Source organism: Enoplosus armatus, chromosome 10 (genome assembly GCF_043641665.1).
Source record: "Enoplosus armatus isolate fEnoArm2 chromosome 10, fEnoArm2.hap1, whole genome shotgun sequence".
NCBI classification, from domain to species: Eukaryota; Metazoa; Chordata; class Actinopteri; order Centrarchiformes; family Enoplosidae; genus Enoplosus; species Enoplosus armatus.
The window spans coordinates 14060008-14082992 of record NC_092189.1 but is presented as its reverse complement, the minus strand read 5'-3'; the positions used below and the strand labels follow the sequence as shown (position 1 = coordinate 14082992).

The following is a 22985-nucleotide window of genomic DNA, read 5'->3' as shown; positions in this document are numbered from 1 at the left end:
TCATTGTCAGAAGGATTTATTAATTCATGTATTCAAAAATACTAGAAGGATCTCATATTTAAAATAGTCAGACATACAAAAATCTGCATCAAAACTGTTTGCCGGGAGCACAAAATATGAGACAGTCGACTGAAGTTGTTTCTCAGGCCGCTGCGGTGTCGTCGCTGGAGTGTTGATTGTCTGGAAGGCAGAGAAGATCACAGTCTAACAGGCTCTTGCATGTTTTATTAAACAGAATATTAGCTCTATTTTGAGTGATTGTAGATGTAATGGCCACTCTCTGGGCACAGTTTTACTTTGCAGTCCAATTTTTATTCAGCATTACATTTAACTTGTTACCCCATAGACATTTCACAATGTTGTACACATAGCCTACTCGCAAACACTTTTAACTATCCACCTGAACAAGTCATGTATTTATTTTTTAAATAAATGAACAATTCTTTCAAAAAATGTCACCGTTATCTGACTTATTCTGCTGTTTTCCTTCTTTTAAGGAAAATCAGACTAAATGACTTGTTAGGGTGGACATTTCTGAAAGTCTACAGACATCGACACACTCTTCCTCATTCCACTTTCTCCTCCTCACTTCTGCCTTCATCCTCCCCGACACTCTCCTGACTGGTCAGTGGTGCGTCTGCTGCCTGGGGTGTGTTTGTTTCGCTTCTCTCTCCCTCCCAGAGCACAGTGGAGGTGTTCTGGCTGGAGCGCAGCCGCAGGCGGGGCGGTGATTTGTGGTCACCGGGACTGAAGGATTGGGAAACTCCAGAGCCTCCTCTGGCCAACCCCAGCCCCCAGCCGTGACGGGATCCCAGTTTACGGCGGCCCCCGGAGCCGGTGCGCGTGACTGGAGTCCCGGGAACCGAGATGTCCGGCTCTGTCTGGGACGCAGCTTTTCTCAAGGGAGAGGGGGAGACTGGAGCACTGCGGGGGTCTGAAACAGTATGAAATTAATTCAAGGTTGAGAAATGGTTATCATTACTTAAATCCCATGTTTATACAAAGGCCATGGTGGTAATGTTATAGGTGATAACATTTTGATCAGTAAATCACTGGTCCATTCATTCTGAGATAAGAGTATAATTAATGTACATCTGTCTTCTTCTATGCTAAATCTTTCACTGTGCGCCACCAGGTCGGACAAATCGGCCCGATTTCTTCACGGCACAAACCAGGAAGGTACATAAGAACTTTTCTTCCAGTGCAAATGCAGTTTCAGGGACTCTGACTATGGCAGGTGCAGAAATAAATGACTCAGGGCTCAGGTGGTGGGTGAGTGGTTCAATTCCCGGTTCATCCTAATCCAAATGTCGAGCAACACCTTGAGCAACAGATTAAACCACAAGAATTTCTCCTGATAGTGAGGCAGCTCAGCCAACCATCTGTTTGTGAGTCTGTGAATGAGAAGCATTGTGAAGCGCTTCGTTCTGCTGAAGTAGAAAAGCACTGTACCTTAAGTGCTTTACCCTTTATTTTAAACTTAGCAATTATAAGCAGTAGATAGAAACAATCTGTAATGTAATTTGTCATGTAGTTTAGTTAATGTTGAGAATTTATCCATGCATTTGTAAACTGTAATTCCTCCGCAGATGAATCAATATAGGGATATATTTTAAATGTAGCAACCTCTTTTCATAATTTAATTCAAATTTAATTTCACTTTGCCTTTATGGCATTTTAGATAAATATTGTCTAATGCACAACTGGTCAACGAGTGCACAGGAGAGTGAAGAAATGCAAAACAAAGGTAGAGAACTGCACACTGTCAGCACTAACATTATTGAAAAAGCAACATTCAACGCATTAAACTCACAAAATGAACATCTTTATACTCGAGCTACGGGCTGAGTGAGTTTAATGCCTGATCGGCTTTTTCAATAAATTCAGTGCTGACAGTGTGCAGCGTTCAGTACCGTGTTTTTTCTCACACAGTTTGGCATTTAAAATGAGAATTATTATCATGATACTGAACAATTATAATGGTGAAAATTAGCTAAAATTTGTTAAAATGACTGTTGTTTAAATTGTAATTCTAAGTATATTAAATTACATAAATAATGTAATAAAATACATTTTCTAGAAAATCTAAAACCACATAATTACAAAAGAGCTTAACATGGATAGAAGCCTGAACTTTATATTCAAAAAGGCAATCCTAACCTATTTGACAGTAGATTATATCACAATAACTCAATGGAAATTATACATAAATTCTGACGTATAGCTTTAGTTTAATGAGAACTAATAGAACTGCTGTGGTGCAGTCTGTTCAGAGAGTTGTATCACCAGCTGCAGCCTGAAAACTGACCTGAGACCAGTGGTAAAGGTCAAGTTAACCGGCCATAAAGCAGGTTAGTTTCAGGGTTAAATGTGTGTGTTGTGGGAAATGTCACCACAAACATAGAAGATAGGAAGGAGTGAAGTTTGTGGAAAATGTCTTGGCTAGCTCAAACAATCATCCATCAATCATCTAATTAATTTAGAGCAATTAAACTGGGATTTGAATTATTTTACTGTTATATACCGTGTTTGCTAATGCATCATGTTTTGGAGTGATTTTCTGCTTCTTCCACATGGTGTGTACTATAGAGATCGAATGTCTCTCTGAGATACAGGCTCAATAAAAACCATCAGTCTTCTTGTCGAGGAGAAGAAAGAGCCGGGCCTCCCAGTTTTGATCCTGACACACAGTTTAAGAAAGCAGGGTTTTAAGGGGGGATAATAGAAAACACAATGCGAGGCAAAATAAAATTAACTGGGGACAACAACAGTATGTCGAAAAGAAAGAGAGAAAAAAAGCATGAATGCAGGTTGGGGCTTAAATCTTGGCTTTGAAAATGTCTGCAGAGAGTTTTTCCCCCTCTCTCAGACAGTGAAAGCATTCAACAGTCAAGGTGTATAAAAAGAGAATGAAGCCTCGCGAATCTTTTCCTTTCAACATGTGGTTAGCAGAGAAAGCCAGCCTCAGTAAGTCTTGGCACTCTGCAGGGAGAGATCTAAGGAGAAGAGAGTGGTATCAATGCTGACCACACTTGGTAGTCATGAGATGATTTGTATGCATGCCTGTAGCTTCGCTTGATGGGGTGAGCATGTGAGCATATCTTTGTGGAAACCATTCGGTTGGTGTTTGTGTGTTTGTGTGTGTGTGTGTGTGTGTGTGTGTGTGTGTGTGGTCTCACCAAGCTGAGGTGTGTGTGCGTCTGATGTAAATTCACTGCTGTCGGCCAGGTTTTCCACGCTGCCCGCGGCAGTGAAGAGGGCGCGTCCCTCTCTTCCTCCTCCCCGGGGTTTGATTAGCTTCTTCATCCTGTCTGCAATCCAGTTAGATTTCCTATGAGGACACAGAGGACAGGGACCATTTACAAAGAGGGATGAGCTGAGAGACTCTGTGTGTGTGTGTGTGTGTGTGTGTGTGTGTGTGTGTGTGTGTGTGTGTGTGTGTCTCTCTGATTTTCCAGACAACAGTAGGAGGATGCCAAGTGTCACGACGGCTGCATCTAGTTCACAAAAAATGCATTGTGTTTGTTTTCTGACATAAAAAAAAAAAAATGAGAACAAAATGTTCCTCAAGGTGTCAACCATCATTTATTATGCCAAAGAAAGCACTTTGTAACGTGACATCAAGAAAATCAATTCGGAAATGTTATAATTAAAATGTCATTACCATATTAATTTGTAACACTGTGAAAAAAAACAATTTGTACGCAACAATACTAATCATTAAATTTAATTTATGGTACAAAATGCTCGCCAGCTGTCGAATGCAAGACAGGTGCACTTGGGGCTGAATTGGGCGTTCTGCTAAAGTGACAACAACAATAAAGCAAATCTCAACACTATGACCACAGTTTACTATTTTATTTCTTATTAAGGAGGAGTGGTACCCTCCTCTTTCTATAGAATGGTATTGGTCTTCTTGTTGAGGAGCAGAGAGAGGCCATCCTCCTAGTTTTGGTCATGATACACACACCTTAAGAAACCAGAGTTTTAGGGATAATAGAAAACACAATGCGAGGGACAAAACTGTATATCAAAAGAGATAAGTGTTAATCTCCTCCTGATATAGAGAATAAGTCATCATCCCTGTGTGTGTGTGTGTGTGTGTGTGTGTGTGTGTGAGTGGGGGGGGGGCTCACTTCTGTTACCATAATAAACAATAATATATAATAGAAGATTTCATCAAAAGGATCATACAAACATTCACTGTACTCTCAAATGCTGCTCTAAAACTATTAAAACCTCAACATCTTTCAGAACAAATTCTGTGTACAAAGTGCAAATGTAGGAATACAACCTAAACCCAGCTTGAGGCCCGACTTAACGATGACTTGTGAACCCAAACATTCTCAGACTACAAGGTGAGCTTGAGGGAGCCCATCGCTAGAAAAAACTGCTAATCCGCAGCATTTCTCTGTGGGTCGAAACAGTAGGGTAATGATACTTGTTCCGACTAAACGTAATGAAGTATTGACATTTTTTTGTGTTTCTGTAGTGCAGCTCAGTTCATTCATGCTTTCAAGAGTAACTAAAATATCAATATGGCAATGTGCCTCATTCAAATTAACAAAAAGTAATTAGTGATGAAAAAGAGACACAGTGCATATTCATACAGTCCAATACAATAGTCCTGCTATAAATCCTATATTTGTAAAGTTTATAATGTTTAGTTTTTGTTGGCACCATGCAAGACGTTCTGATACCATAATATTATAAGCATCTATAATTTATTGATATATCTACCATAAAATACAGGTTAAATATTTCAACTTCCATTTCATCATTATCCGCCTTGCACCTACTTCCTGAACTAATTTATATTTATGTGTACACTTTCTAATTCCTTTTAAATGTTTTGTATCGTGTTTTAATGTCTTGTGCTGTATTTCTTTTTCTTTGTGTAAAGCACTTTGAATTGTCTTCATGTATGAAATGTTCTGTATAAACATTTTCCTTCTGCAGGGATATTGTATTGAGGTGCTCAGGTGTAGTTAACTAATAAACTGGCAGCTCGGTGTAAAGGTAGAGATGCATTTCTATACAGTACTTGGCCTTGCTGGCAGGAGACTGCATGCTGGGCTCGAGGACTCTATACTGATCCATGATCTTCTCCACCAACTTCTGCTTCTCCCGACGGAGCTCGCTCAGCTTCTCCCTGAAGGAAAACACATGAAGCGTCAGAACAAAGCAGCTGAGCGGAGGATGAAGGGGAAAAAACTGAGTAGGAAGAGTCTGTTTGATTCATTTCATGCATTCATTATCAGTGCGCATAGATGGGATTATTCTGGAAGTGTGTATGTAACGTGGCTGATAGTGATTGAATCAGCCCATTGCTCTAAACTCACTGCTGAGAAATGGAGCCTGCTGTGCTCTTTTTAAACCAGCAGATCAGAGAGGAGACCGTATGTGGACGTTAATGTTCATGTGCTGCCGGCGAGCAGCAGGCAGCACATGAGGGTTCAGGGTTCAAGCTGCGGTGTGAACAAACATAAAGCAGGACAGCACTGACAAAATAGCCTGCACGCTCAGCAAACCTCCGCTAATTGAAAGACAGCTCAGAGTAAAAATACTGAGCACAAAGTCGCTGACAGTGTGAGCTGACCGTCGTTTACTGACGCTCAGCTGTGAGCGGAAAAGATCAGGAAGGTTATTAGAAATGAGCAACGGTCAGAGTCAAGGTCTATGTACATTAATAGCCATGCTAGCGGCGTGAATCTGGTGGTGGCAATGTCGGTTGGTCGGTCGTTCAGTCAGTCCACCACTTTGGTCCAGACTGAAATGTCATGGAAGTCATGGAAAGCCGAGCTCCTGTTATACATACAGGATTATGTTGCTATAAAACAAAAAACACATCTTCTTATGGTGAATGTGACTTTTCAGTAATACACAAGCAACATGTCATGGTACTGTTTTACTTCTGCATTAAATCTCTTATATGTGTTGTTTTTAGCCCAGCTAGCAGCATGGATCTATCGATGGCAGATGTCAGTCTGTTAGTCGGACTAATATTTGGTGCGGACTAAAATATGTCAACAACTATTAGATGGATTGTTTTATTGTAATTTTGTACAAATACTCATGATCCCCAGAGGATGAAGTCTAGAGTTTGGTGATCCCTTGACTTTTCCTCTCACGCCACCATGAGGTTCACATCTGTGGTTTTGAGAGAAATGTCTCGACAACTATTGGAATCCATCCAATAGTTGTCGAGACATTTCTGCCATTAAATTTGATACAGACATTCTTTCTCCCCTCAGGATGAATTATAAAAACTCCCTTGACTTTTGTTTGTAACAAAACACCTGCAAGATTAATGACATTCCCATCAGCCTCTGCTGTACTTTGTGTTTAGTGCTAATTAGCAAATGCTAACACGCTAAACTAAGATGGTGAACATGGTGAACTTTATAGCTGCTTAGCATAAGCATGTTAGCATGCTGACGTTAATATTTAGCTCAAAGCACCACTGTGGCCCACAGAGACACTGGCATGGCTATAGACTCTTTATGTTGTTATATTAATTCTTATTTGATGTTTTCTAATTCAATAATGTGGCCAACGCTTCTGGTTACATCTTCAAATCCTCCTACTTCAGTGTGTGTATCAACTACAAACCACGGCATCTTGCTTGCAGCAAAGCAGTATCAAATTTATTAAATACATTTAGAGTTTGATGAAGCACTCTTGAAGGCCAGTTCGATTTATTTTATGAAACCTTATGAGTCCTCTCCACATGTTTGCTCACTGAATTCACAACATTTTCCCCAACATTAGTTTGGAAGGGCAAAGCCGCTGCATCATTTGCTCGGCGTCGCTCACAACAAAAGTGATTTTGTAAATCAAACAATCTAAACTGTCCTTTGCACTTTCCAAGGTCTTACTTAGATTTTTTCAGACAGTGAAAATAAAGAGATGAGACTGAGTGAGAGGCAGTGAAGTGTATGGAGTCTCTAAATATGCTTTTACTAAAGAAAATATTTATGTTTATGAGGTAGTTTATCTTACAACTACATTTTATAAATCTTAACCAGACTGGACATGTGATATATGGTGCTTTTTTGTATTTAGCCTGTTTACTCACACATGTAATATCACATCACATGGACTAATATGAAGCACATTCATTGGACTGTTAAGTCTTTTATCTTTTCACGATGAACTTGTCTTTGCTCTTCGTTCCTCTGAGGAACACAAAGACGAAGCTGAATATGAGTCAGACTCAGTTTGCCTTCACCTCATTTTTTAATTCCTGTTTTTCTAAGCAATATAAACTGCTGGCTATGAGATAATAACATCCGACCCCTTCCACTCCTGATACCCTATTTGGACATGTATCCTGGTGTTAGTTTGGATTACGTTCTCATCCCTAATGAGCCACACCACAGTTTACTTGGCTCAGGAGAGAGACCTGCATTTCCTGCTCAAATAACCTGAACTACAGGAATAAACACTCCAGTTTAAATAAACTGCTCTAAAAATGCACAGCATGCCTTTGGTTCAGAACTTCAGACCTTGGGATGATAATACCTGACTGATCAGGGAATCTGGTGAGGTTTCGGTTAAAGCTTTTAGAAAGCTTTGTACTCAGAAGTGGTTTTAAGAGCCCCAATTACTCTGAATACTAATTAATGTCTAAAACACAGCACTCTATTATGTGTTTCAATATAATATTTATTATATATATACATATATAGATATAGATATATGTAAATATCTGAAACATCTAGCTTGCTTTTTGGAAGTCTGAATATCCAAAACAATGGACTGAAAGATGCTAAATTGCCCTGTAGAGCTGAGGGGATCTGCACAGTTTGGTGACGACTCTGTATATGTAGTCATTTGATCTATTGTTATTATAAAAATATTGATTAGAGCAGCCTTTACTCCTCCCTCTGTGTTCCTAATGTTCAGGTGTTAAGACATGGCTTCAGATAAAAAATATCATAGCGCACAGTTAGCCTATGACGTTGGATCCGCAGAACCCCTATCTTGTTAAAGGTACCCTGCAGAGTTTTCTTCAAAAAAAGTTTTGTTTACATTTATAATTTCTCACCAAATCTCATTGTGTGCACCCTTAAAGCCTAACAAATGAGTTGAATGCAATTCCTTACTCAGAATACATTTGCAAAGCATCCTACTCCACAGGGCACCTTTAATTTTCAGCACTCTAAATGTTACCCTAAAAAATGTTTCCATTGTATGTCAATCATATATATAAAGATTACACATATTCTTTGTCTGTTTGTTCCAAAGCTGGAACACAATATATGTCTCTTATTAGTCAAACCCAGGATCCATCCTTCCATCTTGTACACTGTCCTGTTTATCCCATTATTCCAGCACACGCTGGGCTTCTCTCTCTGTAATTCAGTGTGATTTCTCTCTCTTTTATGATGATAACTGTGATGATATGGACTAAAAATGTGAATACATTTCTGCGGGTCTGAACAATGTGCGGCTGTTTAACATGCAGTTGTAATAGACACCATTGTTACCTGTGTAAGGCGCTACAGGCCTCGCATGGCAGAGTGCTGAACTAAAATGTGCCGTGAAACACTTGGAAATGTGAAATGTTAACAGTGACAGTAATTTAAAACCGGTGTGGACAAAAATGATCTTTTCAAGAAATAAAGCTTAAAAATTAAACTACAGAAAGACATTTTGTAGCTTAAGAGAAATTTGGCTCATTAGACTTAAAGGGTGAAGCCAGCTCTGCATGCTCACTATTAGTTCTGGATTAATCTGTTACCAGTCTATTAGTCATTTAAAAGGACGACTGCTGAGTGTTGTTGGACTGTGAAATTGTCGTCTCACAGTCTCAAACCTTTACACGAGTGCTTTTATGTGCTGGATATAAATGCAGACTGGGTTACCGCCTACAAAGTTAGAAATGTTAACAATACACTTTGCATGATGTTTGCTCCTGCTTGTTATAATTTGAACAAAAGCGTTAAGGTGCTTTGTTGTGAGGAAGCCTGATTTCCTCTTCAATCCGCTCCTGTTTTCCCTGCAAAAACAAATTATCCTGATTGCGTATGCGTGTGAGTGTGTGTACTGACTGGTACTCCCTCTGCTGTGAATAGTGCTGGTCACGGCGCTCCAGGCTCTGCTCCAGTAAGGCCCGGTTCTCCTTCAGCAGACTCTGGTTCTGCTCCGCTAACTGTCGGTTCTCCTCCTCCATGTTCCCCTTCAGCTGGGTCAACAGCTACACACACACATACAAGACAGTAAATGTCAATCAAAATAAATAGTTTAGTGAGATCAAAATATGTAGTTTTTGTCTCTGTATGCGTACCTCATAGCCTAATCAGTCTATACAAGCATGCCTGATAACGTGTGCCGAGCTATGAATATATTCCTAAGACAGTGTGTGAATATGTGTGTTAGTAATGACCAGAGTAGACAAGAAAAGCAAATGTATAAGGGCATCGAGACTTTTATAGTGTGCATAGGAATGAAAGGCAACTGAAATAGGCACAGAGAGACCCAGCAGTTGGTGACTGACTTGCTGGGGCACTGGTCAAAAAAAACTGCAAACTTGTTTAATAAAGCAAGAGGTCAGAGCTCACCAACACTGCCTGACTGAAAGGCGCATAACTGCCAACTACAGGCTCACAAAGGACCAAAGAATTCATTCAGCTGCTCTTTGAAGCTTTCTGGACAAAACTGGAGCCTTGAGAGTTTCATAAAGATGCTTTTTAAGGCAGAGTTAACATCCAAGACTGATGCACAAAACCATATCATCTAGCATATCAAGCACAACTACAAAGCAAGCAGTGAAAAATTATGTTTAAGCTGAGAAAACTCAATGCTTTCAAACCACAACCTTATTGTAAAATCTTATTAGGCAGGATTACATAAGTCAAGACTTTGTGGAACATCTCTCCTAATTACCTATTTGTGAATCTGTTTCCAATTATTTGTGTCCAATCGAGCTCCACCAGTTAGCACAGCAGCAACAGGTTAATTGCGAGACCACACGGACTCCAAACTGAACTTTTACGTTTTCAAAGGGAAGAGTTGCCACCTCTCCACATCTCCATTTCCCATGCAGGACAGTATAATGAGGCTTGTGTGTCTGATCCCCAGGATCTAAATCTAACTACCTACAGTATAACATGATGGGGGGCTGAATAAGGTTTCCAGTGAGGCACACGGGAATACTGATACTTCATCATTTTTGTTTTGAATTCAGGGACAATTTAACCTGAGTAGACAAAGAAATGATGGGGCAAGAAATAGTGTAATTTGTGACAAATTAGTCTAATCAGACATGGCAGGCATGTTTCATTTTTTTAGCATTAATCTGCTACTAGTTAGTCATTTAAATTATTAGTTCCACATTTTGGGGAGTAAATTCATTCGCTTTCTTGCCGAGAGTTAGAGGAGAAGATTGATACCACCTACCTGTACTGTAAATATGAAGCTACTGCCAGCTGGTGATTAGCAATTAGCTTAGCACAAAGCCTGAAAGCAGAGGGGGGTAAACTTCCCGTGAAACCAAAACAATGAGATATAATGTGTTAATTAGTGAGCTTTAGAGGTGCTGCCAGGTGGAGTTTGTTACCTTTGGACAGAGCCAGGCTAGCTGTTTCCCCCTGTTTCCAGTCTTTATGCTAAGCTAATCTAACCTGGCTCCAGCTATATATTTACCATACAGACATGAGAGTCGTATCTAACTCTCCAACTATTCCTTTAAAGGTTGATATTGTCCTAACTGGAAACTGTGGATGTGGTCTAACAGCGATCCAGAAAACAGACTGGTCTATATGTATCTTGAATCCTGCAGTGATTTTTGTGTATCTGTTTCATCTTGTACAAAATGACAACTGGATGAAGCGGCAGAACATAACATCTGCTGGTTGACTTCTTAACTCTTTACAGGAAGTCAATTTCCACCTGTTTCATCCCTCAAACGACTGGAAACTTTCCTGCTTATATTCATTGGGTGTTTGACAGCAATACTGTTCTGAAGGCAAAGATGCCCCTTCTCCTTATTAGCTACTATTTGTTTGGACCAATATATCATTTTGTCTGATATGTAAAGCTGAAATTGGCTTCATACCAAGTATTAGAAATCAGCCACTCATGTTCCCCACTGATAATATGATAGTTGTTCCCACCTGACCACAACTATGTAAATTACTCTCTAAAAGCTGCAATGACTTCCTAATGAATTTTGTTTAATTGCCCAATAATGCTTTAAATAAATTCGTTTTTTTATTTCAAGAGGGTAATGTACCTGAGTGTCTCCGCTGTGAAGCACTAAATCCCTTTTTTGCATGTCAATGGTCGACTGGCAGCTTGAATACAAAACACCTGTGTGTACCTGCAGGTGTGTACATACATTTCCGAGTGTGTATGTGTGTGTCTGGTTAATACCTGATACTGGCTGGTGAGGCGGGCGTTGCTGAGGTCCAGGCTCTGGTTGGTTTCCCGCAGGGCGCTGAGTTCCCCCTCCAGCCGCGTCCGCTCCAGCTGGGAGGTGCTCAGCTCCCCCCTCAGCACCGAGCCCTGAGCCAGCAGCTCCGCCTGCGACGCCAACCACTCCTTCTGCTGGGCCTGCAGCCTGCAACACACAAGCTTTACTCATCGCTGTCACTATTATGTGTCCTGTAAAGTGCTGTGGTAAGTGCTCTCTAACTGAAGCTCATTATTATATTTTTACACAACATGATGAGTCCTCACAAAGCCAGAAAACAACCAATAGATAAATAGACATCGTTGTCAGAAAAACGATTGAAAAACAAATTATCAGTGGTTTTAGACCATTGCTTACAAAATAGTAGCATGATAGAGGTACGCAATCATCTGTGCTTCATTTTGTAATGAGATGAAATGAAACTCTTAATGATTACTGTGGGGGATATTTGGTAATATTCAGTAATAAACATTAGAGATTTTATGTTCCCAATGTGGATTCAAAGTGTTTTGGAATTAAACTTTTCAAGTTGAAACTGAACCAGTGGACAGCATGCATGGCTCAGTATTAAACAAATCAGCCACTATCCTTTAGAGCTGTAACTAACAAATATATTCAAGTCCCACGATGACATCTTCAAATGTCTTGTCTGACCAACAGTCCAAAATCCAAATATGATAAAGTTACAATCCTAGAGGACAAAAACACCAGATAATATTCACATTTGAGAAGCTGGAACTAGTTTTTGACAATTTTTCTTAAACCTGCAATAACAGTTTTCTTTGGCCACTTGGGGGCAGCAGAAACATGTACACATGTCCTATTGACATATTGTTATCATTATTATATTAACTTACATGGCGTAATTGCACATTCAGCAGTTACAGAGCAACATTATTATTCATTTAGAGTCGTATTTCTGGCCACCTGGTGAATGTAAGTCCAATATTTACTCTCTTTTAGCTCTATTTTTGGTCTCTACCAACTTGGAAATATCTGGCTCTTTAGCTGCTAAATGTTCACCAAATAGTCGCTAACTGTGTCTGTCTGCTGTCTGCTGTTTGCTGCTGAGCAGGACGTGTACGGTGGGTTTTTAAGAGCTATTCTCTAAAAACAGCGGCCTGCTGCGGCCGAAAACTACGCTATGAGAGCCATGAGAGTGAACCACAACAGTAAAGTTGTTGCCGGACAGCTAAACAATGAGCTGAAACTCACTATGAAGTTTTGTAAAGCCGAGGAGAGCTGCAGATTCAAGTGATTATTCTCTGTAAGTTCATCACCATGAGCGACCCCTTTCACTCTGTCATTTGATTCAGTTAAAATACTACATTACTAAACAGGTTTAAGATGCTTTTTTAAATGCATGGACATGCTTATTTTATATTCTAATAGTATTTTTAGTGTTTCCAGCTTGGCAACCCATCATTTGAGACAGTCAGTAATAAATTGCATCAATATGATGATGAAAACCTGGTTGATTAACTAATTATGGCACACAAGTATCGTCAGATGATGATCATCATCATTATACACCCACCACCCCGAAGATATAATTTAATCAGAAGCAGCCTCAGATTTCAGTGCGACTGGTCTGAGGCTTAAATACACGCAGATGCGACCAAGAAAACATGTAATAAATCTGAGGTAAGACTGTAAATAAACCTCTAAGATGAATTATTTTGGTGAGGCCAAAAGCCTTCAATGTTCTGCTTTTGTGGGAAATATTAAAACAAATGTATATTTTCAACATTTATTCCCAATGCTGTTTTTTGATGCCTTATATTTCTGTGCTGCTTTGCATTCAAAGCAGTCCCTGAGTTGCTGTGCTTCATATAGAAGCATTAAAGCTGCTGCTCAACATGCAGCCAGTGAGAGGAGAGGAGTGAAAGGATGATGAGATCTCATGAATGTGATGCTGAAGAAGCTGACTGGTGAGCGCATTCGTTACCTCTCATTGTCTTCTTTCAGCCTCTCCAGCTCTCGTTCTCTCTCCAGTCTCCTCTGGGCCTCTGCTTCCATCTCCTGTCTCTCCATCTTCATCTCCTGCTCTCTCTCCTCCAGCTGGGTTTTACCGTCCAGGAGCTCCTTGTACCTTCAGATTGCAAACACAACATTCACCCCAACAAAACAAAATAGGACTTAAAATGTATGACAGAAAGAGAGCGTGTGATGCAGGTTGTGTTAGTGGATTTGAGTGTTCTTGAGACAACTAAAAGCCCTCACAAGTATAGAAAATGACTCAAAATTCTCAACACACATTTTCAAATTTTTCAGTTAATCAAAGGGTCTAATGTAATGCAGACAGTGTGTTTGTACCTGGCCTCCAGTTCCCTGTGCTGGGCCTCCAGGCTGCGGGTGTTGCTCCTCAGCTGAGAGTGTTTGTCCAGCAGCTCCTCCAGCTCCACCTCCTGCCGCTGCTGCAGCGCCATCATGCGGTCGTGGTCCCGCCTCAGAGCCTCCATCCTGGCCACTGACTCCTCTCGCTCTCGCGCCCACACCTTGGACTCAGCCTCCAGAGCCGCACACCGGGCCTCGCTCCCACTGCAGCGCGCCACCACTGTTGCATGCTGGGAGCTCAGGGATGCTTGCTCCACCTGTGTGTGTTTTTGTGCATTTGGTATAAAACAGAGAGATAATGTCTGTGCCTACATTGTAGGGGTCAAACAGAAAGCCAACAACCCCAGCATTAAGTTTTAATATACCACTGCTAGCACTATGAAAAATTACATTAATATTATCTTTTTGGTCATTTTCAAGACAGAAGCCTTGTCAAAAAAATGATCCAGGTGCTTTCTGCTTTGAGCTAAATGTCGGCATGCTAACAAATTCCAGGTGAGGCTGATGGGAATATTGTTCGTTTTTCAGGTTTTTGGTCATGAACCAAAGTGTTGTACAAATTAAAAGTTTGACCTGATGATGGCGCTAGGTGAAAAGTGAAGGGATCGCCAAAGTTTTTACAATTCATCCTGAGAGAGACATGAATGTCTGAACCACATTTCATGGACCGACCAACAAACCAATTCCAACGTCCAAATTCATTGCAAGGGTCTCATGATCAATAGCTTTAATTTTGATGGACTAAATGGTTAAAAACAATGTGAAAGTGTGAAAGTTGAACAAATAAATTCAGCCATAATAAATCTGTGAGTTTGGTCACCTGTAGCTGGGTGTTCAGTGTCTGTAGTCTGGTGCAGGAGTCCTGCAGGCTGAGGGAGTGCCGCCGGAGAGCCTCCAGCTGCTCCTTAAGGTGCTCACACGCCTCCTGGGACTGGGACAGCCGCGACAGCAAAGCCTCCTGTCCTGCAACCACCGCCGCTTTCTGAGGGAGAGAAATGTCATATTGGGAGAGCGTCCACAGCCGTGTACAGTAGCAGCTGCGTCACAGACTGTGCTGCATTTTTATGTCACACACCGCTCAAAACATCTATATTATGTTTTGACTGAATCTGCAGGTGACATTTAAATGACATTTGTTTCAATCTACAAATACAGAGATGGAAATCTTCCAGTGTTTTTGCGGAAATGTAAAGATTTCATTGAGTGGAATCTGTACAGAATCTGCACACTTAGTTGTGACTCGACGGTGCAATCTGCTCTGATAAATAAAGGAGTGTGTTGATTGGGCATTGTGGTGGATAGGTTAGAAATCTGGTGTTTTTATCCTAAATTAAAATGAGACTGCAGTGCACAAAAACGTCGCTCTACACCCACCAAACAATGTGAATTTATTTGAACATTTTTCTGGCACAACGACAACACATTTCAGGTCTGGAGCTCAGTTTTGGTGTTTGGCAGCTTTTAGTTTTCATTTTGGATTTTTTCACATTTCCCACCAGCACCTGACTGAATCATGCTGCTACACGGGGGATTTCTTCTCACTGGCTCTTTTAGATTTCCTGCTACTGTACCGTTCATCCTGCCAAAGTCAGTAGTGGAAAGTAATTATGTATATTTATTCCAGTACTGTACTTAAGTATAATTTTGAGGTACTTGTACTACTATTTCAGAGGGAAAATACTGTAGCTTTTACTCCACTACCTTTATTTTGACGTTTTAGTTATCAGTTACTTTTCAGTTTAAGATTTTACATTGAAACATATCAAGAGCTTATAAAATACAATACATTATTAAAGATTAAACCAGTGGTTCCCGACATCGTTGCCTTGTGACGTCTTACAAAAAAGCGATGAGTTGTTGGTTTCATAAAAATAACAGTTTGAGGCCTAAAAGAGGTGAAATTATCCAATATATCACAAAAAAGCAAAGATATGAAAAAAGTTTGTGTAGAAGGACTTTCTTTTTTTGTCTTCCCTCTCATATCAATCATCTAATCATCCTTTCTGCAGAATGAGTACTTTAACTGGTAATATTTCAGAACTTTTACTTATGTAACATTTTGAATGCAAGAGTTTTACTTCTTATAGAGTATTCTTACATTGTTGTACTGGTACTTTTACTTGAGTAAAGATCTGAGTACTTCTTCCACCACTGAGCAATGTATCAACAAGTGTACCTGCACATACATAGGGGTGTGACCAGGAACTCAAAAAGGTGTTAGAGCCTTGCTTCATCTATCCTAATCTAAAACTTTAAATCCTGACAGCGTTAACGCACTGCCATATCTACTGAGCAATGCACTGAATGAATTTCCCGACCTTGGCGGTGCTGGAGCTGCCCCTTACAGCTTGATGTTAAGAGTTTATGTGTGTGTCTCTGTGTGTGTGAGTGTGTGTGTGTGTGTGTGTGTGTGAGAGAAAGAGTAAGAGCTACAACACGAGAGCAGCAGAGATAAGGAAGATTAACAGTAGCCGAGGTGACATTATAAAAACTGATGAGCAGAGATAAAGCGGTAGTTCTGAAAATAAAGTGCTGCACTCGGGGAAGTGGAGGCCTACTGTGAGTTGATAGTCGTGAAGCATCCCTAGAGCAAAAATTTCAACATAATATAAATCATCTCCATCACACAGAAGCTGCACTGAACCACACAGACATGCTGTAAATTAGATTCAAAGGCTCACACACACACACACACACACACACACACACACACACACACACACACACACACACACACACACACATCATTCACAGAAATATATTCAAATGCAGATACACACCTCTTTTTCCAGCCCTATCAACCTCTCGTTCTCCGTCTCTCCTGCGGCACCATCAGGGGCCATGGAAAGGTCACGACCTTTGCCGGCTTCAGGGGATTGATCCAGATGTGACGTCATCTCCTGGGCGTGTGTCTGACAAACGTGAGTTTCGTTTGAGGAGTCTGAATTTGAATTAGACGCAACGTCCACCTCCGCGCTTCCTCTTCTCTTTTCCAACTGGAGAAGAGATTCACTTTTCTTGAGGCTCTGGGAGAGCGACTCTATTCTCTCCTGCGATTGGTTGAGAGAATCGGTCGTCGTCTTTAGTTCAGCCTCTGCTTTTTGTAGCTTCCGGCTCAGACGTTCGACCTCAGTGGACAGCTCCTGAGAATGTGCCTGCTCACTGGATAGGTCCTGATAAGAGAGAGATAAGGGGCAATGCAGCGCTCAAGATTATAATCTGTGGGAAATAAAACGGTGGCAAACAGTCTATCATCTTCATCACACAAATCAAAAGTGCAACTCTGAACTGAATTACTTTTACTCAGAAAAGTTTGTCCATACGTATAGTGCATACTAATGTTATGCAGTAAGTACAATCTACTAACATTCACAGTATACTACATTAGAAGTTAGCAGTTAGTAGACAAGAAATGAAAGTATACTAACTTCACTGCCCTGACAGGTTTCAATGAAACTGAAGCCAATTCAACTTAACAAGAAGAAAGCTAATTTTCTTCATAAATACGTTTTTATTTGTTTGTTTGTTTTATTCATGTGTGAAGTAAACTGAAATTTTGGACACTTACTAATCATCATTATTTTGCATCATCACTGACATGTGTAGAGACGTGTAATTCTTGCATCTATAAAATACGCATTGCATTTTGGGGATTGATAGCAGAAAGTTGTGTACATGCTGTGGACGCTGCTTTTTTTGTTCTGTTGTGGGAATTCTTGGAGGCACTACACAGTGCACACATCTCACACTTTCACGGAGTAAATATTGTGCCCTACATAGTAAATAAGTAGTAGTTTTGGACACAGTTATTGTGTTTTATTTTATTTTTTATCTCCGTCAGCAGAGTCTCCATTTCTCATATTTTCCCATTGCACTGAGGGACAATAGTGTCCATCAACAACACACTGAACAATCCAGCAAATTTGGTATGCAAATTGCATTCTTTGAGTATACTGAACACACACTGGATTATTATTCAGTACAGACATCCAAACATCATAGAATGAACTATTATATCTATGAATTTAAGTCACAAGAACAAATCTGTGTTTATATTTAATTTCTGCTGTAAGAAAGCTGAGCTTGAGTTTGTGTCCACTGCATCCCTGCAGCAGTGATTACTGTCTGTGACTAAACTACCACGTCACATGCCCACACACACACTCGCACACACCTGGGACAGTGAGCTAATCTTGGCCTGAGCGTCTGCGTACTGCTCCTGCAGCTGCTGTTTACCCTCCTCCGTGCTGGCTAATCGAGTGCTGAGCTTCTGCTCCAGGTCCTGCAGCCGAATGCAGAGCTCCTTGGACTCAGACAGTTGCTGACACACATGCCTGCACACACACACACACACACACACACACACACAGGTGAGACACAGGTTGAATGAAGATAGAGTTGACATTATAGATAAATGCACGGTGCAGCCATGGAGCTCCCTCTGATGCCTTGTTAAGTTAATTGCTTCCTCGGCTCATGATCGAGGTTAAGTGTGTGAACAGAAGTGTGTGTACCTGTGTTCAGCGTCCAGAGCCCGAGCTCTCTGGTTACTGTGCTCCAGGGCCAGGGTCGTGCTCTCCAGCTGCTGCCTCAGCCTCGCCGCCTCCCTCTCTCTCTGCCTCCCCTCCTTCCGTTGGCCGTCCAGCTCCGACTGACACACCTCCTTCTCCTGCTCCAGCCTCGAGGCCTCCAGCAGCGCCTGGTCTCGCGCCCGGGCCAGCGATTCAGCCTCCAAGGTGGCCTCGCGGAGCTCTGCCTCCAGCTCCACCTCCCTACGACGAGAGGTCTCCAGACTCCGACCTTGACGTTCCAGCTCCGCCCTGAGAGTCTGAACGGTGAGCTCCAACTGGTCACCCTGATAAAGAGACAAGATGGAGTATTAATGCTGTTTGATTCTTACTGGCCACTTAAGATTAGATACATCTATTAATGCCCAGAGGGGAAATGCCCATGCAGAGTGGCAAATAACAAAAGAGACAGACGGGTCACAACAGACAACATATGAAAGACAAACTGAAATAGGCTTTGGACTCTCCTCCTTGTTCTTTCCTTATGTAACTTGTGGGTGAGAAATTACTTTTTAATTAGTTTTTTTGTTTCAGTTTTTTAGTAGCACTATGAAGCAGTCTTGCATTAAAAATATCACTTAAGTGTTATTAGCAAAATGTATTCATTACCCTCTGAATTGCAGTGAAGTAGAAGTATAAAGTGGCAGAAAATTCAATCAATCTTTTGCAACATTTCCAAGAATTCTGCATGAAATCACCAAATGAAATGACCAAATCAACACAACGTTTTTGGTTTTGTTTCAATACAGAGTAGTTTAGAAAAGTCGCACAACAACAAAGGAGCAAAGGGGAGAAAGAGGACGTAGATGAGTTGTAATTTCCTATTTGGGTGTTTTTCACTCGTACAGCTGAAAGAAGCAGAGTGCACTTCATGTTTCATTTAACACGCACTGTTATAATCTCATTAAATTCAGTGTCTTCGCTTCTCATTCTGGTGGTCAGAATACAAAGTCTACTTCAAACAGAACTGGAAACTAAACCAAAATGATATGTCAGTACGTCCTCATTTAGAGAGTGGATTGTTGTTTTAGGAATACTCCACTGTTTTTCAAAGTTATCTATGTCGAAATATCGTTTGATGTGCTGTAATGAACAGTATTGCTCTGGCATATATTAGCTCAATAAAACAGTATCCAGGGTTGTTGTTGTAATTCTATTACATGCTAACGACTGCATGTATTGAATCCAATTCCATGGGACCATGTAGCTGGATGGCGTCATGGCAGAATGCATGTAGACAGTTGAAACAGGTCTGAACTTCACTGTAAAAAAAAAAGGTATTTTCTCAGCCAATACTGCGTGTATTTACAAAATATTTACAATAATGTTGGGATAGTAGTAGACGTACAGGTACAACAACAAAGACAACAAAGACTGGATCTTCTCTTCATAAAAAGAGGATGGGCAATATGGTATTACAACATCAGAAGACGGATTATGTACGACTCTCTCTGAATGGGAGGTATTCATGAACCCCTTTTATGGTATTTCTTTAATGCTGACTTAGCACTGCTCTTTTCCTTAGCTTGCAATTTCTCTGATGTCTCCCAATTTTACTGCAAATAGCACATTAAACACAGTATTCTGCATCACATTTGTTTTTTGTTTTTTGAAAAATCTCAAAGATGTCTACATCCTTCATTTTTGGGTTGTTTTTTTTTCCCTTGAACCTACATCTATCTAGGGAAATGCTCTAAATGAAAACATGTACCAAAACACCAAATCTCTCCTCTGAGTGTGGATGAGTTTCTTGCCAATATGTGAACTTTGCAGGTCAAAACAGACTCGCTCTCTCAATGCTGGTTGTATAAAAACATGCAGTTTCACTCTCAGACAGCAGCTTGAATCATCCGTTTCACTTCACGCTGTCAAATCCACCTCCAGCTGAACAATTCCTCCACGCAATAATATAATTAGATTTCAGATATAGACGCAAGACAAAAGACATGTGTTTGCCAAGTAGAGCCCCTATCTAATGTAATGAAATTAATGTAACCAAGTAATTATTTAAAGAGATTACAGAATAATAAGATCAGCTGTTAAACATTGAATGAGTTTTTGTCACTGAGGATTTGTGTTTCTTACATCATAAAACTCCTTTTCATTTGGTTTCTGCATTTCTTTTTCTCTTCCCTCAAGTAAAATGACATCTGCCGTGGTCATGAAAATGTTTGGTGTCACAGCTGCACGTGTGTGTATGTGTGTATGTGTGTGTGTGTGTGTGTGTGTGTGTGTGTGCATGTGTACTCTTCAACCTTGCGCTGGGCGGTGCGCAGGGCGTCCACGGTGCTGCGTAGCGTGTCCCTGTCTCTCTCCAGCGCGGCCCGCTCTCCCTCCAGGGTGGCGATGACCGTGGTCTGCATCCTGTGGAGCTCCGTTTGGCTCCGCAGGCGGCACAGCTCCTCCTCCATAACTAGACCCTCCGACTGAAGAACCTGAGGGAACGACGGCAGGATGTTGAGCTGTGGAATCTATTCAAACAGACATCTGTACATACATGCGCATCCACTTATACTGGAAGTAAACATTTTACATTTCATTTCATTACAACATTTCACTTGATGGATAAAGTTTTATCATATGGGTCACATAGTTTCCTATAATTTGGAGCTTATTATAGAGAAATGGAGAGAGAGTTCAATTGGTAAACTTCCAATTAATTAATTCAAATAAATAGCATCACCTAAAGAGCCTTTTGACAATGCACAGCAGGCCAGCTGAACATGCAAACATCTGAAATTTGTCTACAGGCAGGAGTACAGTTCAACTAGGTTGAGAGTCCACAGCTATGCTAGCAGCTCTGTGAGGCCGAACTAATGCACAGTGGTACTTTGAGCTAAATGCTAACATTAGCATGCTTAAGTGCTCACTGACATTCTGATGTTTAGCAGGTGTAATGTATTCCATGTTTTCCATCTTAGGTTCACATGTTGGCATGCTAATATTAGCTGATTAGCACTAAACACAAAGTACAGCTGAGGCTGATGGGAATGTCGTTTTGCAGGTGTTGGACAAAACATGATGATCAAGAAGTCAAGGGATCACCAAAGTTCTCATAGTTCATCCTGAGGGGACCTCGCTCAAAACTACAAATGTGAGCCTCATGGTGGCTCTAGAGGAAAAGTCACTATGATTCATTGTTTGGGAACCATGAATGTAAAAAACTTAGTTCCAATCCATCTGGTAGGTTTTGAAATATTTTAGTGGATGAGGGAAAACTTGGATGACAGAGGAAAAGTCAGTAGGCTTCATTGTCTGAGGACCTCAAATTGCTGTGATATTTCAGCCTGAACCAAAACACTTTTAACTAAATAACTGTCACATAAGTGCCTCAGAAGTCTCTATTTTCTCCATAATCAGTACGAAATAACATTATCCTAGGATATAGTAGAAAATACAGACCCATACATGAGAACGTTACAACTCGATATTATTGAACATTATTACACGTTCTTTAGGCTGATATAGAAAATGTCCCCCTCTTGACACCATAAATGCATGCTGGCTGGGTTTTTTATTTATTTATAGCATTTACTAGACATTATATCAATCATCCATTCGTCACCTGTCCATCCAACATTAATTCATCCATCCAACCAACCAAACATCCTTGATCTTAATATCTCTATTAGCACTTCATTCATCCATTCATTTGTGTCTTTCTTCACTTAATCCATCATCCCTCCACCCATCCATCCATCCATCATCCCTCCACCCATCCATCCATACCTCTATCTGCCTGCGGGCGTCTCCCAGACTCTGGGCAGCTTTCTTCAGATGCTGCAGCTCGGCCTCCAGGACCACCAGCCTCTGCTCGGCCTCCCAGGTTTTCCTGCTCTGCTCTCCCAGCTTGGAGCGCAGATCCTGGGCCACCGTCGCCTGTCTGTCAGCCTCCTCCTGGGCCTCCTGGAGCCGGTTTGTCAGGAGCTCCACATCAGGACCAGACAGGGAACATACAGCCTGGTCTACAGCTGCGCTATCTGTATTGTCTTCTATGCTTTTTGGATGGTTTTGGATCTCTGAGCTTGTTGTTACTGCAGTCTGTTCTTTCTTTCTTTCTCTTTCTTTCTCCTGTTTCTCTCTATCTTTCTGCCCTCCCTCTGCCTCTCCTCTCCTTTTGGACTCGACCTCCTCATCGCATTGTTCTCCTTTTCCCCCTTGAACATGGAGAATCTCTTCCCCAACTCCAGCTTCCCTCTGAGTCCCAAGGATTTCTCCTCTTCTCTCCTTCTCCTCCATCATCCTCACCCTTCCTTCCCCCTCTCCCCTGAAGGATTCGGAGCCCTGGACTCCTCTCTCTACCTTCTCCTCCTCCTCCTCCTCTCTGTCTGGCTTCTTCACTCTGTCCTCCTTCCTCTTATCTTCTAGGTGTTGCAGTTTGGTCACCAGCTGTTCCAGGCGCTGTTTCAAAATCCCATTTTCATTCTTCAAGTTTTGAAACTGAAAAGTATAATAGTAGTATAATGGAAGTGCAATTTGAATGCTTTTCAAAGCTTTGAATCCCCTGCATTTTTGTGTTTCCTTTCTTTTGCTCGTTCCATGTATTGAACATAACTGAATTTGAATGTACTGTGAGTAAAAGGACTGAATTTCTTGTTCTTACGCGAAATCCATCCAGGTTCAATACAAGGAAGTGAAAAAGAAGTATGAAATAACGAGAG

General features: G+C 41.0%; 1 protein-coding gene across 1 annotated transcript in view; it reads right to left on the bottom strand.

Moving 5' to 3' along the window:
- ccdc88b (coiled-coil domain containing 88B) overlaps positions 1-22985 on the bottom strand; it is a 42227-nt gene continuing 19242 nt past the window's right edge. Inside the window, exons 15-28 of the mRNA XM_070913207.1 lie at positions 22054-22764; positions 20580-20759; positions 18271-18611; positions 17931-18090; positions 16537-16929; positions 14577-14738; positions 13736-14013; positions 13368-13511; positions 11380-11566; positions 9057-9202; positions 5045-5152; positions 3180-3331; positions 590-934; positions 1-180 (exon numbers count right to left, since the gene is read on the bottom strand). Of these exons, the coding sequence (XP_070769308.1) occupies positions 143-180; positions 590-934; positions 3180-3331; positions 5045-5152; positions 9057-9202; positions 11380-11566; positions 13368-13511; positions 13736-14013; positions 14577-14738; positions 16537-16929; positions 17931-18090; positions 18271-18611; positions 20580-20759; positions 22054-22764 (3345 nt within the window). The 3' untranslated portion in view covers positions 1-142. The remainder of the gene's footprint in view (positions 181-589; positions 935-3179; positions 3332-5044; positions 5153-9056; positions 9203-11379; positions 11567-13367; positions 13512-13735; positions 14014-14576; positions 14739-16536; positions 16930-17930; positions 18091-18270; positions 18612-20579; positions 20760-22053; positions 22765-22985) is intronic.